The 19,275-nt window shown below is 40.4% G+C and overlaps 1 protein-coding gene across 3 annotated transcripts in view; it reads right to left on the bottom strand.

Moving 5' to 3' along the window:
* The window catches only part of WT1 (WT1 transcription factor), a 65,059-nt gene that overhangs the window by 38,398 nt on the left and 7,386 nt on the right, over positions 1-19,275 (bottom strand). For all 3 annotated transcript variants that reach the window (XM_072985848.2, XM_072985847.2, XM_072985849.2), the window contains exons 2-3: positions 16,049-16,177; positions 13,921-14,023 (exon numbers count right to left, since the gene is read on the bottom strand). In XM_072985848.2, the coding sequence (XP_072841949.2) occupies positions 13,921-14,023; positions 16,049-16,177 (232 nt within the window). The remainder of the gene's footprint in view (positions 1-13,920; positions 14,024-16,048; positions 16,178-19,275) is intronic.

Here is a 19,275-nt window from a genome sequence, read left to right as displayed (position 1 = left end):
TGGAAAAACAAGTCAAATTCTAGTTGCTCCACAATATTTCCTTCTTGTATCCCACAATGTATAACCAGACACCCTTTGGAAGGCCCACAAATAAGGCATAAGGGCAATAGCTCTGTTCTAATATTGCCCCAAAAGTAACAGTGGCAGACTGCATTGAAACACAGGTAATCAGTATGACCACCAGGGCAAGGACCCACTGGGATATACGTACATCTTAGCATTTTATAAACCACTTCTAGAATCATCTAAATTAGAAGTCCTCGCCACATCATATGGAGCCAAAATCCATAAATTCACTGTTCTGGGGACTTGCAAACTGTATTAAATGCATTATTACCTTGAAATTTTTATCATTATATCAAAAAAAGAATTAAATTCACTTCCCCTCAGATTCTATTGTATAGATAATACTCACTAATGTTTCATTACTTAGATCATAATAATAATTGTATACCTTCATGTTAATTCAGAATTATGGATATTCTTATCAGGGTGTTCTAGGTAAAGATTACTCAGAAATGGTTTACCAACCATTCCCTTCTTCTGGCCGCATCAAGGCTACACTGACTGGCTCTTCTGGGAGGCACAGCGGGGAAATGAACTAAACACTTTACTCACTCATCCAACCAACATTCTTAGCTAGTAACAGCTCTGTTATTACTGAGAAGACAGCAACATTTTCGCACAGTTCAATCAAGAGAAGAGCAACCCATCCCCAGTCATCTGTTCAGAAGGCTGCCTCTAAGTCTCTGAAACAGATTTGAGGCACAAAAGAGTACAATGAGAAGGGTAACTGAAGCCTCAACTAGATCAAACAGTGTACTGTTAAGCAGGATCACGCACACACACACACACAAACACAGACACACACACCCCAAAGTTATCATGTACCAACCAAACAATAATCCTAGTTTAGCATCATGTTGATGGTTTATTTGGATTAGGCAAAAATGCCTGGTTGTTTATGTTCTTTTTTCTGTGAACTTGTTAATGAACACAGTAAATGTGCTGCCCTAAACAGACACACAATGAATGTGGTCATTCGTAAATTAGCTCTGTAACCCTGAAGAACTTTGCATTCAAGCTGCAGCTAATCAGTTTCATTGATTCATCTCAAATCTAGAAAAAAGGCAGAAAACAGCTATGTATTTACTTTAAATATGTTATCAATAATTCTGTAAACTGCTCACCCCTTAAAACCCTTCACTGCATCTCTAAATTAAAATATCTGAAAAGTTTTGATCTTTCCTCATAGGTAAATTGCTCCAATTCTAAGATCAGTTTGGCTCTCTTTTTCTGCAGTTTGTCAGTTTCAAAGATAACATGTTGATTTTAATGCATTAGCACCAAATTTGTTATCTTTTTGATTAATAAGCCAAATATATTGAATAAAGATTGTTACAAAAGGAATTACTTGTTAACATCATTATATACTCTTATTTGACTATTTAAGGTCCATGCAATTCACCCCAGTTTTCTTTTATACTTTGAATCAGAGGCTGGTTTCATGTTAAATGCTTCCAATTCCAAACCGCACTTCTAAAACAAAATTTTTCATCAGAGATTGGAAGTCAGTGGTTTCTAATTAAGAGTGTGCATGCATTAGGAAATTGGTTGCTGTAGCTTGAAACAGATTGCAGGAGAAGGAGTTGAGACTTCTGACAATATACACTCATGCTACTTTCTATACTGGCTTCTATAGTAGTATGCTATCAAGGTTTTTAAGAAAATGTCAGTGAAGTTATTAGCTTTTAGTGCCTCATATGACAAGGGTTGTTAATAGTACATGACTCTTTCTTTCTATGCAGATATGTACACATGGTCTCATTCTCTTTTTAGTACATTGTGTGATTTGTCATCGGCTTTATTTTCAAAGCCAGTTTCGGAAGAATAATTTTAAAGCATCAAAAACAGCACGTCTGAAGAAATAAATGGCAGCTATGCCACTAGAGGTCCATAGTGAAGGAACCCTGTAAATCCTAACATTTCAGAGATAATTATTTAAGTAATGAATTAATACTGATGATTCAATAAGAATAACACAAACAGCAAAAAAAAGTTCCCCTATGAATTTATTTTTGAGCTTAACTGTCCAAACTCTTTTTATACACATGCAATGGTGACTCGATAGTAAAAGTATTAAAAAGTATAGTAAATGTATTTTCAGTAGTACTATAAAGCCTCAAAATGCAGTCCTTCATACAACCAATTAGGGAACAGTGTGCTTGAATCAAAAATGTGCAATTATCAGTGGCAACAGAACAGCTGTAGACAGATATAAAGTGAAATGAAATGTGACCAATATGTTCATAAGGACACATTCTTAGTTCCAACTCCAGAATAACTTTACTTGGGGGGGGGGCTTGTTTAGCCAGATTGATTTATACTCTGTGTGGTGAAATATGTCCCAGAGTTCCAGACATTGCAATACCACACACATCTACTCCAAAATATGGCCCTGCTGGCAGCATATTATTGGTATTTTCTATTTCCATTCCATAACAATGAACCAGGATAGGAACCTAAGGGGCTACAAAAATGCTTGTTTCTACTTTGTGATGGAAGAAGATAATTCCATGAGAGCATATATGAAAACCTACCAGGAGAATTCAATACTGTATATATTGTATAAAATATCCAGGCATGTTTAATGTTGGCTTATATATTACAGGAGAATATGTTCCTAGAATCTATAGGTTTATTCTCAAATAACAGGTTTAAAATGTTATAACTAATTGAAGGAAGCTGATTTTAACTATTTTGGATTGAATCACCCAAATCACTGGGAAGAAACCACTATAAAATTCATTTTCACTTGTAAAGATATTTGTAAAAGAAGAAGAAGGAAAAAAAGGGGAAGGGGAAGACATTTGTACAGAAAGGATTGATGTCAGCTGGAATAAAATGAAAGGAAGTTAGCTATGAACAAAAAAGGAACTTGAAAGGAAACCAGTAGTAGATCACAGAGCGTTTGTTTTGGCCGGTATTGCAGCCTACAAGTTCTTGACCTTGATGCAAAAAAAGCTATAATTTGAGCTGCAACTCCTCCACTCTTAAAGTCTTTGTAAGTGTGACTAATAGTAATTTTTCAGCATTAAAATGTTTACTATATAAAACTCCATGATGCTTTTGGTGACAGAGGGGATCACAATGTCCTTTTAACAGAGCAAAAATGACTAGACATCTGATGATTGTGTAGACTCTATTTGGCGCTGTCCTTTTGAATTATCTACAAGTTCCTGGCTATCATATCCCAACACAAGATTTTTTTTTCAGACATGCGTGTTATAACAAAAAAGATTGTCAACATGCATATAGGAGATATTCATGTCTTTTAAGGAACAAAGGTTTTAGGCCAAGGATGGATCTGTTTGTCTTTCTTTCTTGTTTCACATGGGAATGCCCGAAGAATCTATATTTCCCAAAAATTTCTTTTACTGGCCAGAATCCTATTGATATTCAAATAAGGTTTGTGCATCTTGCTATGGCTAATTCCTCGTACTGTAATCAACAAGTTGCTGGAGTGTGTTTCAGTCAAATACCTTGTTATGTGGCTGATTGTACAATTGAAATGCACCGTGAGACCTCTTCAGTTAGTTGTAGATAACAATGGCAAGTTGCACAAACCTTATGCAAATATCAATAGGATTCTCACCTCTCTATATCTCATGCACATGATCATTTGATGCATTTTATTTAGACCTAATTGTACAATGGAAGTTACAGCAACATAGGACCTCGATACTTGACAGAACGCCTGCTTCCACCTAGATCTACTCGGATCACCCACACAAGCCAGGAGGTGAGGCTGAGGAGCCTAACAACAAGGGAGGCCCGGAAAGAAAGGACACGAAACTGGGCCTTCTCGGCGGTGGCTCCTCACCTCTGGAACAATTTCCCTCCTGAGATCCGCGCGGCCCCCACTTTGGATACTTTTAAAAGTCAATTAAAAACATGGCTATACATTCAGGCCTTCCTTCCAGTTAATATCTGACTTTTCTTTATTCTCTCCTTATGTATTTTCTATTCTATTGTTGTATTCTGTTTATTACAATATGATTTATGTAATTGTTTTTTTTTTTTGTATTATTTCACTGTTTTTACTATATTGGAAGCCGCCTAGAGTGGTCTTTTAGACCAGATGGGCGGGGTATAAATCAAATAAATAAATAAAAATAAAAATAAAATAAAGAGAATCACTTCACATTTTTCCTATTATGTAGTCACACTCTGAGTAAGTTCACTTAGATTTTTAACATTAAACATAAAGAGGCTAGCCTCACAATTATAATGGAAGGAGCATCACTCTATGCTTTAAAGACTACAGCAAAGCCTTTGTGTGGATCATGAGAAACTATGGGATGTTCTGAAATAAATGGGTGTGCCTCACGACTTAATTGTCCTGATGCATAACTTGTATTGTGGACAAGAAGCTATGATTAGGACGGAATTTGGAGAGACAGAATGGTTACCTATAGGCAATGCTGTCAGACAAGGGTGCATTTTATCTCCTTATCCGTTCAAACTGTGTGCAGAACATATCATATGGAAAGTCAGACTAGATTCAGATGAAGTGAAAAATGGTAGAAGAAACATCAGTAATTTAAGAAATGTGGATAACACCATCTTACAGGCAGAAAGTAGTAATGGCTTGAAAAAACTTTTAGTGAAAACAAAAGAAGAAAATGCCAAAGCAGGACTGCAGTTGAACATTATGTCCAAAATCATGACTACAGGAGAGCTATACAACTTTAACATTGACAATGAAGAAATTGAAATAGAGATTTTGTATACCTTGGTTCAATAATAAATCCTAATGGAGACTGCAGCCAGGAAATCAGAAGACTGGGACTAGGACGAGCAGCAATGAAGGAATTAGAAAAGATCATCATGTGTAAGGCTGTGACCAAACTAATACCATCCACACTCTTCTGATCACCATGTATGGGTGTGAAAACAGTAAAGAAAGCTGACAGACAAAAAAAATGATTTATTTAAAATGTGGTACTGAAGGAGAGCTTTGCGGATATCCTAGACTGCCAGAAAGATGAACAAGTGGGTCCTAGAGCAGATCAAGCCTGAACCTGAACTATCTCTAAAGGCAAAAAAAAAAAAAAAAAAAAAGATGAAACTGAGGCTGTCCTACTTTGGGCACATCATGAGAATAAAGGATTATCTAGAAAAGAGTATAATACTGGGAAAACTTGATGGTAGCAGAAAAAGAGGAAGATCAAATATGCGATGGACGGACTCCCTAAAGGAAGCCATACACTTGAGTTTACAAGAGCTGAGCAGACTTGTTGAAGGCAGGACATTTTGGAGATTGCTCATTCATAGGGTTGCCATAAGTCAGAGATGACTTCATGGAGCAAAGCAACAAACAGTTTTAAACAAACAAAGCCATTTGCCAAAGTAGCCAGTTGAGAGGTCCCTCTCATTCTATTGTTTTTTATCTCTATATTCAATGGGTGAAAGGACTAAGGAAGGGTTTGCTGTTTTACGTACCTAGTCTTAAATATCACTACTTAAAATTATATGAAATAACTCCATTACAACTGACTGTCTAGTGAGTTCTGAGCTGACAATGGATAAAAAGCACCTAAATTGTTGAAAGGGGGCTTTTAAACACTGAAGTTAAATCAAGTACCAAAACATTTGAAAGCAAGCAGAGTTGTTTCTTTGCAATAGGAAAGAAGCTACTTTCTCCCCAAGATGGGAACTGCTTTAAGAGCAGCTATGTTAAATCAATATAATGTAGACAGAATAGTAATTCTTTTTTTTTTTCCAAATACAGTACATTGCTGAGAACTGCTGGGTATTTAATATGCAGGATCATGACCCAAAAGGGCACTTGGCTGCAAAGCAAGTTGTAGAGTTCTATAAATTTCCTGATGGTGCTGTGATCGCCCATTCATCTTTGCTCTGGAAAGTTCAAAAGGCAACAAAAGCACCTCTTCTGAGCTGGCCCAGAACTTCATGGTCCTTCTGCAGATCATCATTTTTCCCCACTATATGATCTTGGAACTGATTAATTTTGATTAATTAACCAGAAGAGCCTGGAAATTACTACCCACATTATTATTGCTGATGGGTTCATGACAGAGCAATATCTTCTAAGTGCACATGTCCTTTCTCATGTTTGTCATACTGAGTCTCTTTTGCCTCTGCAGATTCAAAGAGCAAAGTGGATTTCAAAACCCTCTGTGGGGTATATATTACAGTATTAATTACTATTGCTGTTTTCAGTCTATGTGGATTTTTACATTCAGACAGATTTCTGTTGCCCCACCCCACCCCCGTGCAAAGGACACAATCTAAACTTTGATAGAAAATAAATTTTGTAAAAGAGGGAAGTAAGTAGTAGCATGGATGGCAATGAAGCAATAAAATGTTGTTTTGGTTGCATGGAAAAGGAAGGGTCGCACTACATAAGAGGCCCATAGCCACATGAGTGGGGGACATATGGCTCTTCTTTCCCTCACACAACCGTCTCTTGGGCCTCCTCTCTCTGTCTTGCAGCAGTCGTCCAGAGCAAATTTTTAAGGTGCACAAGGAGTCCATTCTGGTGGAAGCAGCAGAAATATACTGTTGGAACCTGGCCCTAGTGCAGGAAGGCAGTTCCAAGCATATAGACCAGCAAGGGTTCAAAGGATGGGGTCTTCTGAGGGAGTGCACAGCTGTCAAATAATAGAGCTGGAGTAGGATGAGCAAGGATGCTCTGGGATATACTGTAAGACTGAGAGATGGAGGAATCAAGTTTGTAATGGAAAGGTGCATGATTCCAGACTAGGCAAGCTTGCATTAGGGAGAAAATGTATCATGTGATTAGAACAATAGCAAGGGCAGGGGGTTTTGGCAGCAGAGTGCTGATTAGACAGAAGACAAAGGATAAACAATAGGAAGAAATCACAGTAATCTGAGAGATTACCAGAGCAAGGAATTGAGTTTTTGCCTCAAAGATATGGAGTGCTGAGGGCCAAAATTTTCCAGTGCATCCACTAAGTTTGATAGCCACTTGGTTGATAGTCTAGTCAAAGTAGGAACAGCAGGTTCACCTGGATGAACAAAACAAAAGCTTCCAGGCATCCTCTTTTGTCATTCTGCTCATTTAAAAAAATTAACTATCAGTAAAGTATTCCATCAGTAAAATAAAAAAGGAGAGTTGGGCAACACCCTGGACACTGAAATTTTCAATGAAATATTTTGTATTGATGATATTCTAGTAAAGAACAGGAGCTGGCAATACTGGAGACTCGCACATAAGCCAGTCTTATGCAGTGAAACATCTTGAAAAGGAAGTGCACAAAGGACTAACTACATTTTTGTTGTTGTTTAGTCTTTTAATCATGTCCAACTCTTCATGACCCCATGGACCAGAGCACACCAGGCCCTCCTGTCTTCCACTGCCTCCCGGAATTTGGTCAAATTCATGTTGGTAGCTTTGATGACACTGTCCAGCCATCTCATCCTCGGTCGTCCCCTTCTCCTCTTGTCTTCACACTTTCCCAACATCAGCATCTTTTCCAGGGAGTCTTCTCTTCTCATCAGATGGCCAAAGTATTGGAGCCTCAGCTTCAGGATCTGTCCTTCCAGTGAGCACTCAGGGTTTATTCTAACTACATTTAGAATACAGTACTATATTATATAATTTATTAGGGTGCTAACTTCAAGTCAGTAGACATTGTATACTCTTGGTTTTTATCAGGTACTGAAAAGTATACCACCTAAGGCATATTTATGGGTCTATGCTAGAAGGTGCCAACTTTCATTATTCAACTTTGTATGCCAGTATTATGTTGCTTTTGCTTTTATTGTTTCTGTAGCTACAGAAGAATGAAGTCACTAAAATGTAGGAACATTGAGATATACAGCTTTGGACAGCTCTAATGACAATATTAACTTGTTGATTTGTCAAGATGAGAACATCAGCATTAAAAAAAAGTTCAGCGTACAAATGCAATGAAAGTTGCACCACAGGAGGGCACCATCTAAGTCTTCAAACCCCAAATGTGCCAATAGTTGTCCAAATATCAGAATTGTGCACTCTGCATACCACCTTATTCTGTTCCTAGCAATCACCACACACTCACACATATTAATCCTACACCCCCCCCAAAAAAAAATGCCGTTATCAAGCTTTTCTGCCCACTTCATTTTGTCAGTTCTTACAGCCAAAAATTCTGCTTAGTGCAGCAGAATCTTGGATCCTTTTCCAACCTGAACTCTTCCAGAAGTTGGACCTTAATTCTCCATCATATACCAGGCCACTGATCATGCTATCTGACAATATTAGGAGTTGTAGTCCAAGGGCCCATGGTCAAAAAAGTCTAGGAAGGATTGAGACTATTTTTAAAAACCTGTCACAAAGAGAAGTAGGGGCATGAGGAGGAATAAATCATGTGATAGCATGGCAAGATTTACCAGATCAGGAGAAGCATCTACAACCCAATCCTATCCACATTTAATCTGGGTTAGTTTGGTGGAATTTACTCCCAAATAAATTCAAATACATACAGATGCAGTTTGGAAGAATAATCCAAACACTGGCAGGACAGCTGCCATGAACTCATGAATTCACATTGAGAGGAATGATTAAGGCTGATAGGGTAAAGGTTGCCCTTGACATTTAATCCAGTTGTGTCCGACTCTAGGGCACAGTGCTCACCCCTGTTTCCAAGCCGTAGAGCCAGCGTTTGTCCGTAGACAGTTTCCGTGGTTACATGGCCAGCGTAACTAGACACGGAACACCATTACCTTCCCACCAAGGTGGTACCTCTTTATCCACTCACATTTTTACATGCTTTTGAACTGCTAGGTTGGCAGGTGCTGGGACAAGTGACAGGAGCTCACTCCGTCACGTGGATTCAATCTTATGACTGCTGGTCTTCTGACCCTGCAGCACAGAGGCTTCTGTGGTTTAACCCATAGTACCACCACGATAGAGATTAGGGGAGAGGTTAAATACTGTCTGAGATTACGTATAGACCTCTTATGTTACAATGGCCACATAGAGGATTTGCACTTCCATTATGAACTGGTTTTTAAATAAGAAACACTTTGAGCTGGCCAGGTAATTATTCAGGCTCAGGCATGGTTTATACCTCAGATACACATTTTAGGAGGGGCGAATCTGATTGTATAGGTTACTTGTGGCAAGGGGCTTACCCATTCTAAGATTTATAGACCACAACAGTAGTTTTTCCAAGTTTTGCATTTTGCACATTTGTCTGGCAGATTACACTTACTTTCTTAGTCCCAATGCAAAAAGTAGTGAAAGAAACAATAGGTCAAAAGCGCTGTTCCATAGCTTTCTTTCTGTTAGAAGCACCACAGTATAATTCGTAAATGTATCAGATAATTTTTGCCCAGTAATGGAAAACATCAAGGGTATTTGGGGCAGCTTGTGTCAAATTTATTTTTATTTATTTATTCAATTTATATCCCTCCCATATAGACCGAAGTCTACTCTGGGAAGCTAATAATAATGGAATCATACATAGTACACACCCAGGGGACAAAAAATACACTGACATAGGTGTGAAGTTGCCTGTTCTCCTCCATATACCCCAGAGACTGTGAACTGACATCAAGGCATCAGCAAACCTTCTCTGCAAATTTTATTCTAATCGGTTTCGTTCAGGAGACAAACGCAGCTTTATTCCTTTGCAGGTCTTTGTGAAGCCCCAAGCCCATGGGCAACGTGTAGATGGGCTGTTTTTGATCCGAAACAAGTTTAGGTGGAAATCTTTCCTTCTAGACTGATCCCTATGAAGCTGAGCGCCCCGGCTCCTTACAAGAACCAGGGGTAGCGGCGGGTGGGAGATGGGGCGCCATAAACTGCAAGGCCAGCTGCTAAATTTGCAGGGTGCGTCTACCCCAGAGGGGTCTGTAAAAGCCCGTGAGCGAACCGACCGGTGTGGAGCCTTAAAGGGATCGGGTTACAACGCGCCTCTTTCCGCTCCGTTTGCGAGCCCCAAGCCAAGCCTAAAGGATACTTCGCAGTTCCGCTAATTAACGGCTAATTAACGGTTAATGAAGCAAGCCCGGGGCTAACTCGGATCTGCTGGAGAGCTCCTGCCGGGGGACGCCTCCGACGGGCTTTCCGCTCCTCTCTTCTCTGCTTGGTCCTCCCCATTGACAGCCGGCGCCCCACTTCCAGGGCCAGGGGGAGGGAAGCGGATCTGCAGCCCAGTCCGGAAGCCTCCGATCCCGAAACTTCGGAAAGAGGCGGCCTCCGGCTCCGTTTCTTTAAAAGGAAGCCAGTGGAGGAGTATAAGCGTTCCGAGATGTCACTCTTATTTGCCCAGATATACAGGCCGGTCATAAGATGGGGTCCACAGGATTAACACCCCTCAACAGATTCCTGTCCCCCAATGGGGCGGCAAGAAGCGACCGGCTCTTCGGGTCCTCCCAGTCTCCGTTCCAGCAGCGAAGATCCCTTCTTTTTTCAGCAGACCCTCTCACTCCTACAGTTCCCACAGAAGTCCGGATTAAGATTCTTTCTTGGAGAGGGGGAGTCGTTTCCACCCAAGACCTACGGGTGTTTTTTTAAGCCCTTCCAACTGCCCCTCCGTGGTATATATGCATTTCTTTTGCCAACTGTTTTCCTTGAGGCAACCGCATTGAAAACGTTTGTTTTTTTAAGCAGAAATCTTAGAATCAAGGTTTACTAGGTTGAGGTCGCTTTCTTGCATTCAGAAGCCCTGGGCTCCTAGGGAGCCTGAAAGGTCATTCAGACCACCCCTCCAAAACAAATAAGGATCACAGTATAGTAGAAGGGTTTTGTTTTAAATTGTTATTTCCCCTGAAGCTAAATTAATGTTGGGAGACACAAGAGGTCTCCCCTCAGCTCTTACTTGGAAGTCTGATTCTGCCTAAGATGCTGTCCAAGCCTACATGGGAGTAAAGGCCTCTGAACAATACCCATCTGTCTTCAGAACACTGCACCCTCGCTAACGGAATACTGTGCCCTGTTTTCTAGAAGCCTTGGACAGGCCGCTACTTTTGCACTGGAAGATTTCTCCCTCTGTACTAATGTAGTCTACCACAATCTGGGCACAACTCTTTCTTTCTGTCCTTCTGTTCCTTGGACCTCTTTTCTCTAGACGTCAAAGCAGGCTCCCTAGCAAAGGAACTCCTGGAACTGAGTAGTGACACCATCTTTTCGCTGCCCTTCTGCGCTGATTAATTAATAGTGATATATCCAAGCCTATATCGCTCCCCTTTTGCGAAGGTACATTGTTCTGTGCATGCAGGCATTTTCTTAGCAGCTCCCCAGACGTGGGATTGGTTCCAAGTTCACCCAAAGTTGAAGAATAGGTGGGGGAGATGGGAGGAGGTGGAGGATTTTGTTCTGGCTGCTAAACAAACTTAAAATAAACTCAGAGGTTCACCCCCCCCTTTCCGCCTGCTATCCCTGCTCCACTGCTGGTTGGGGGGGGGGAGGCAATAGTTAACCAGCCTCCAAAGCAAACTGCAGAAACAAACAAACAGGGCTGCCTCTTTGAAAATAATCAACTGGTGTTGCTCAGGAATTTTTTATGTATGGGGACCAGACCACAAAGCCCAACAGCCATAGATCTAGGTTTTGTTTTGTTTGTGTTCTTGTTTAGTTTTAAACAAACATGTTGTAAATGGGCCCTGCAGCCAATCGCATTCTGGGCCTCATATCCCCCATTGGGAGTGGGGGAGAAAAGAGAAAAAGTACGTGCCAAGGACCAACACGCTCCTGTGGTGAGTGTGATTTATGAGGATGCATCCCGCAATTCAGCTGAAATATTTCCAAACTGTGTTTTACCTGAAGTAAATGAGAGAAACCCTGCATATTCCCAGAAACAAAGGGGAAAGAACCCTATCCTGCAAAACACAGTGTTAAAGCAGTAGTTTTGCTTTTTCTCACCATTGATATAAATCACTAGGAAGAGGCCATTTGTATTTATTAATTTTAAAACCCAAGAATTCCGGGATGTTGCCTGTCTCAGAGACACCCAGGCGTTTTCAAGTGCCTCTCTTGCACCCTGTCATTCTGTGCTGGTGGGAAGGAACAACACCCGGTCACTCCCTTTCTCCTCTCTGTCAGTGAGATGGATTTTTGCCACCAACCAGAATAGAGAAAAATGAAGGAACTAAACTAAAGCCATTCCTCAGTTCCTTCGCTTTCTAATTAACAAAGAAATTAGGCCCACAGTTTTTCATCTTGCTGAAAGACCAGAGATCCTTGGAAGAGTTAAACCCAGCAGTTAAATCAGCAGACTGGTCCTCATTAACTTCAGCCGGGATTAGACAGAGTTTAATTCCAAACACTTTGGCCTAAATCCAACTGTTGGTTCCAGCTAGAGTAGATCAACTGAACCAGTGGAACTTTGGTAAGTCAATGCTTGTGTAAGTCCCAATGGATTTCAGTAGGTCTACTGGAGTTGGGACTGGAGTAACAACTAGATTTCACCCTTTTGATGTAAGTGCCCACCCAGTATCTTCCACTACTAAAGCAAAAGGATCCAGTTCAAAGAGTTCCACTGCACTCTGGTGACAAGACAGGCTGTCAACGCTTAAAATGGACACAAACATCAAGTAAACTAGGTCATAAAAAGTTAGTCTTTACTCTAGCATAGACACCTAAGAATCAAATAAGAGTGACAGATATGTATTCTGTATGGCCATGTTTGTCACTGACAAGCCCTTACAATAAATAGGGTAGGGGGTGGTTGTGAGGTGAAAGTTTAAGGTGTTTTAAACTTCAATATGGTCTAAACCAACTATTCAGACCCACACACCATTGCCTCTGGAAAGGGTTGTTCTTATTAAAATAAGGAAGCCTCAGTGCACCATAAGAAGAGACACGAAATAGGGAAGAGAAAAGTGGTGTCCACCAGATGTGGATTACAACTCCCATCAGCACTAGCCATCCCAGCCAATGATCATGGGAACTATGGGAGTTGTCATCTGGAAGGTGCTAGGTTCCCCATGCTCTCACCCAAATCTGCTTCGGTCTCTGTCACACATACACAACACAACCTGCTGCACTCCCGGGTTTGAGATATACATTTGGAGCCAAAGAGGTGCTATTTAGTATACCAAACCAAATAGGAGACCAGCTGGATTGGTCCAAAGGCCGATCCAGTCCAATATTCCATTCTCATAATGGCTAGATGCTGGAGAAGCCCATCAGCATCTAACAATTTTGTTATTATCCTGTTGTGCTAGGGTAAGAACAAAAATCAAGCACCCTCAAATTGATTCCAATTTGCCAGGGTTTCCTAGCTAAAACGTATTCAGCAGTGCTTTACTATTCATTTATTCTGGGGACACTCTGTGACTGTGTATCTTGCCCAAGGCTATACAGACTGGCTCTTCTCCTAAAAGGGACACTGGGGAATGGAACTCCTTCTAATTCACTGAGCTATCCTGCCAGCTGTGTTAAGATAACATTACAATAAGCAGATATTAGTAATTAAATTAAATTGGCTTGTAACTGGTTGCAAGCCTGTCAGCAGCTTCCTACCACTTTCATTTGTTTTTTTTATGTCACCAAATATACACCTACTTAAACTTCTAGAATTTTTTTAAAATCAACAAATTGATTTTCTTCCCAAAGCAAAATAAATGAGAATGTAAGAATTCCTTGAATGTCTTTCTTTGCCTTTCAGATCTATATCTAGTTGTAATTCGAGGAGAAATAGAAGATCCAGTGCATTTAGACTTCCTCCGGTTCTTGGCAGCTGAATGATGGTATATTTGTATAAATCAAATAGGTTTAAATGAAGACAAAAATGAAGAGATGAGTGAAGCTAGTCAGTTTCCGGGGCATTGCAATCACAAATAAAGTTGTTTTGCCAATAGCTGTGAGGTGGAAAGCACACAAAAAAAGCAACAGGAGTAGGAGGAAGCAGCAAGCGTAGTGAACTTTACAGAGTAACATACCTGTTGTATGGGTTCCTCAAAAGTAGAGCCTGGCTGCCTGTGCAGCTGTCTGTAGGGGTATGACAGCCATAGACAGGGGGAGGCACTGAATACTGCTGGTCACCTGCAGATAAACCAGAGAGAAGTCACTCCCCTGCAGCTGTTTTCCATTCTCAGAGAGAGACCTGCTTTTGCAAAGATCAGTTGAGGGGCTTTCTCTAATCACACTAGGACTGAATTTTCAAATGCTGCTGGGGATTCAAATCTCACCACAAACACAAATGTCAGATATTTTTGTTTCTCAAACAGTCTCCCATTTCTAGTAAGAAATTAGTAATATTGTCAGCTTTGTACTAATGCTTTTCTGTGTGCATTAAGCAGTAGCTTCAGTTCTGATAGTGTGCTCTCTAAATGTTTCAAATACTTCTCAAAGGAAAAGCCATGAACATCATCCACCTTATGTCTAGGTGGGATCAGAAAATCAAGCATCCCTTTGGCTAATTTGTGCTCTAATTAATTTGTGTTCTAAACTGTGTTCTAATTAAGGTCATGAACATTAATTTAAGCACATTAGGAATTGTTAAAACACTGAAACTAAATGCCTTTTGCCCAAATAGTCCAGTTAATTTCAATGGAACTTACTATCTACACAGGATATTCTGCTTACTATGCATGTTTACTCAGAAGTAAGTTCCACTGATCAATGAAAGTAAGTTCTGGCAGAGTTTGTCAGATCAAGGGCATGAGTTAGGCTCCATGACTCCATTTAAGTTGTGTATACTGTCTTTAGTGAAGACAATAAGAGATAAATCTATTTGGTAGTTCAGCTAGAGCAGACACATTAAATCAATGGAATATAGACTAGCAATTGTTCCAGTTCATCTACTAGCTGAAATTAACTAGATTTTGACCAAGGTTCTTCATTTTTTTTTCAAAGTTCTACTATGAAACTGATCTTTCATCAGATATGATGGAAATATTTCTTTTTAAATTCCCAGTCTATTGTCATTTATTTGAGATTTTTTAAAAAATCAACAGAACAGTTTTATAAGTTGAGTATATATTGATGGGAAGGCTCACTAAAGGCACTCTTTATCCAAGTTACTATTTCTCCTAGGCTTCATCTTACATCTTGGGTGAGCATGTGCATACGCACACAGTAGTCTGTGAGAAAATTCCTTCAAATGTGACACTTCAGTGTAGACATGCATAGTGTTGTGCTATCATAATTTCATCAGTTCTGGTACAACTGCATTGACTTAAAACTAATTTATGATTTATAGATTTATAACTTATAGCTGTAATTTTTATATAAAGAACCCGCATTTTGTGCTTGAGCTGTCACTGATATTAAATTCAAAGAAGCTGTTTTTAATGGTACACCTGAGTCTACCAAAAATAGAGACATGCCTGGATATCTATATGGAATGTCATATTAGGATAACAACTGTGTTTTTTTAATTTCTAAACACAGAGGATCAAAATTGTTTGCCTCCCTTGCTCCCAGTATGCCTAAAGTTAGATTAGGTAAAACCTAAAACTAATAAATCGTCTAGATGAGATTATCTGAATATTTGCAGACCCTTCCTAATACCTTACATCTCAAGACACTACGTAGATAATGTGATTTCAGCATCACCTTCTTATCCAGTTTCTCCCTCTCCAATATCAAACTGCTTTTATAACATTTGGTCTATTTATCAAATCTTCAGTTTTCAAAAGGTCACACACATTTTCTGCCCCTTTGGTTTTGCCCAATAAAGACCTTACTAAAACAGGGTTCCATGGCCATCCCAATCCTGATTATCAGTACCACTATGGGGTTTTTTTTTTACCTCAAAACCACATGTGTAGCTTCCCCAGATCCTAATTATCCGTAGTAGTAGTGTAGTGTTGCAGCTCCTAGAATGATGCAGTAGAAAATTCCACCTCCCATCTCTGGTTCACAAACCAGAGCAAAGACTTCTGGGCTGTCTAAACTTCCATTCCATTCCACTCAGGGTTTTTTAAAATTATTATTATTCTTCTCTCTCTCTCTCTCTCTCTCTCTCTCTCTCTCTCTCTCTCTCTCTCTCTCTCTCGTGTGTGTGTGTGTGTGTGTGTGTAAGTATCGTAGCCTCAGCACAGAGGTTTCTGCTGCTGCCATTACCTAGAGAGGTCTGCTGGCCGATGGAAAGGGGTTCCTCATGTTTGAAGGAGTGGTTTGTGAACTGTGCTGTGTGGTGAGAGGGAGTGTGGCCGTAACTTGGAGTCCCATCAAACGCCACTGTGCCATAACCTGCCAAAAAGAACAACAACATGGTCAGGAACCAGAAGTTGCATTGCCTGCCCTTGAACTTTCTCACGAAGCAGCTTCCTGCACACACAGACACAGAGTCAGACCCCCTTCCCAGGCAGGCAGGCGTCAAAAACCGACAGCCTCCGCTTTTAGGAGCCATGGGTTCTTCTGCCTGCCAAAGCAGTAAACCTAGATAAATTGACAGAAAGGAAGGCCCAAAATAGTTCACTCAGAGCCTAGCCTGGTAGGGGAAGGAGGAGTGCTGGGCTTCCTGCCTGCCATTCCCCCTCCCCTGTGATTTCCCAGCTAAAAACCTAGTAACAGGTAGTCCTTCCTTGCCATAAGACCATTCACAGGTTCCCACTGAAATGACAGCACCTTGGCAGATTCCAGTCAAAAGTCTCTGCCTGTGCTGTGCCTGTGTTCCTTTTTTGTAGTCACCTGGCCATAACACAGTTTTTCTCTGTGTGTCTCCGTGGGACTACGAAGCAAAGAATGAGATGTGCTATGGGGCAGTGGGGGAACCTACAACCCTAAGCACGTTCACAAAACAATCCTAAAAATGCCAGCTCAAAAGCAAGTCTCCTGAATTCAATGCAGATTTAAAATAGGCATAAGGCTCTCACCCTTCTTACCAACTGCAATTTGACTTAACTACCAAGTAATCTGATCAGAGGTATGTTTACTTGGGAATGGTTTCTGTTTCAGGACAAAAATGCCAGTCACATTGTCAGGATAGTAAAGCACACAGCTTGAAATCCAGTCTGAATCTGGGCTTTGGTGGGAATCTCAGGTTGCACCTAAAAGGATGGGTCAGCCGTTTCCCCGCAATGAGCAATGTTTTCATTAATTGCTCCTCATATCTAATGGGACGGGATCCCCCATCTGTTGACGAAACTCATCATCAGTTTCACATATAAAAATTGCTCTTTAATCTCATTTTCGTTGAGTTCTCACTTGTTTATAAGATTAACTTTGTGAAGAGTCTGCAATAAAAATGGCAGGCCTTTAAATGAAAAATAACCTCCTACTTTTAAGAGAAAATTGCTGCTTCAAATAATAATAAACAAACTATTTTTAAAAAGAAAGAAAGAAAAGCGAGTGAATTCGTATGGAAAAGAATTGCCTCTGGTGACCCCAGGGTGAGGCTGAATCATAAATCAGGCATTCAGACACCAACTTTCATTAATTACTTGGAGCTAGTTAAACAACTTCAGCTAGAAAGTAATTAGATGGTAATATTATCTTGGATGCTTCTCGGCTCATCAGCGTTTTACCCAAAGGCCAAGGAATGCTTAATGTAGCCCTTATAACATCACTCTCGTTTTCCTAATCTCACACAAAGTGTTAGTTTAAATAAATAAATACTAAGGGGATTCAGGAACTTCTCAGTTATACTTAGCAACTATTTACTTCAACACCTTTCCTCCTTTAAGTTAGTATGTTCTTTAGAATATACATTTCACACACACAAACACATACACAAACACAATCACACCAAGAAAACACTTAATTGGCAACACATTGAGCGAGGAAAGCTACACCACCACTGGCTGGCTCTGTAGGAAGAAAGAGTCCAGCTGTCTGTTTGCTTGCCCCAGTTTTTCCAGAATATTCCAACAGCAATAACACAATTCATGGGACACTTTCGGTGGACCCAGTCCTCCCTGTTGGAAGGGCCTTTTCTCTAACAGACAAAAGATGGGTGGTGGTGATGGATGTTAAATGGGGCATGACAAAACATTTGGGGTGGGGAGAGGAGAAAGGGGAGATTTTCCAGACCACTCATGGGCAATGAGTCACTGACAGCCCACTTGCAACTGAATCCATGAGCTACTTAAAACAGGAGAATTTGATAAAAAGGCAATTTCAACCTCTGTTCTTAAGCATATCAACGCTACTTCAGACCATGGGCGGAATTCAGGGAGGGTTGACTACCTTGGTGTTTTCAAGGTGTGTGTGTGGGGGGGGAATCCTGCCGAGTTATTATTACCTGGAGGTAGAAGTACCACTGGAGATCCATTCTCTGAACAAGGTGGGTGTGACTCTTTCATGTCTTCCGTAGTTTAATAGAAAGGAAGGAACACTCAAGAGTTCAGTACTTATTTTAATCATGTTGTTGTTTCTGTGAAATTTCACTATCCCTGTCTTTATCCATCCCCACTGAGTGCCCACCACCCACAATATATACAAGTACATAAATCTGCGGCTAAATTTTTCACTCTGCGTGTCTGAGGAAATGAAGTGGAATCCAGAAAAGCTCACACCGGAAAAAAAAGTATGTTAGTATTCAAGGTGCCAAAATGTTTTCATTTTTTAAGATTATGTTTTGTTTTTGCTGTACAAGGGACAGTAAAGGTGTTCAGAAGATTAACTTCCATTTTATATATTATATGATTATTCAGACAATGACCACAGCAGAATTGAGAATGGGAACACCTCCGATTTCTCTCATGTTTGGCCTGGGTGCTAAAGCTGGATGAACTTCAGTTAGAATTCTACTCCTGTTTAACAAGTGAATTATCTAAAAATGGTTACCCAGAAATAAGAGCCAGGACAGGGTATCAACAACATTTTGTCAACATGCTGAAGCAAATCAGTGTGGCTCTCTTTGGGAACTAAGGCTCAGGAGATCTGAAATCTCTGCTTGGCTCTGGAAAGTCATGGAATGTGTGTGTGAGAGAGACCACGGTAGACCACACCTTCAGCATCTCACATTCTGCACCATGAAAACCCTTAAGTCAGAAGCAATGAAGCAACAATGGACTTCTTTACCTTAATCCCTTTCAGGTCTATTGAGGAAGCCTTCCTTCAAAGTAAAACCTGGAGGTTAAAATCTCAAGGATGTTTGTATCTACTGTATTTTTCTTTCTCAAACTGAACCCTCAGCACATCACTCAGAAATAAATCACACTGAATTTATGTGCATTTTTCAGATTAGTGAAGCTGAGCTCTCTGACCCTTTTCAGCTTCACTGAAACAAATACCTACAACCTGAAGGCCTTTACTTAAGAGTGTTGCCGATTTTAAAGGGTTGTTTCCAGGTCATGATGTCCTGATCCTAGTGTTCATTTGCTACCCTGAAATGCAAGGAGTTC

The sequence above is a fragment of the Pogona vitticeps genome, chromosome 1 (assembly GCF_051106095.1).
Source record: "Pogona vitticeps strain Pit_001003342236 chromosome 1, PviZW2.1, whole genome shotgun sequence".
Classification (NCBI taxonomy): domain Eukaryota; kingdom Metazoa; phylum Chordata; class Lepidosauria; order Squamata; family Agamidae; genus Pogona; species Pogona vitticeps.
Note: the sequence above shows the minus strand (reverse complement) of the source record. Positions and strands in the feature narration are given on the sequence as shown.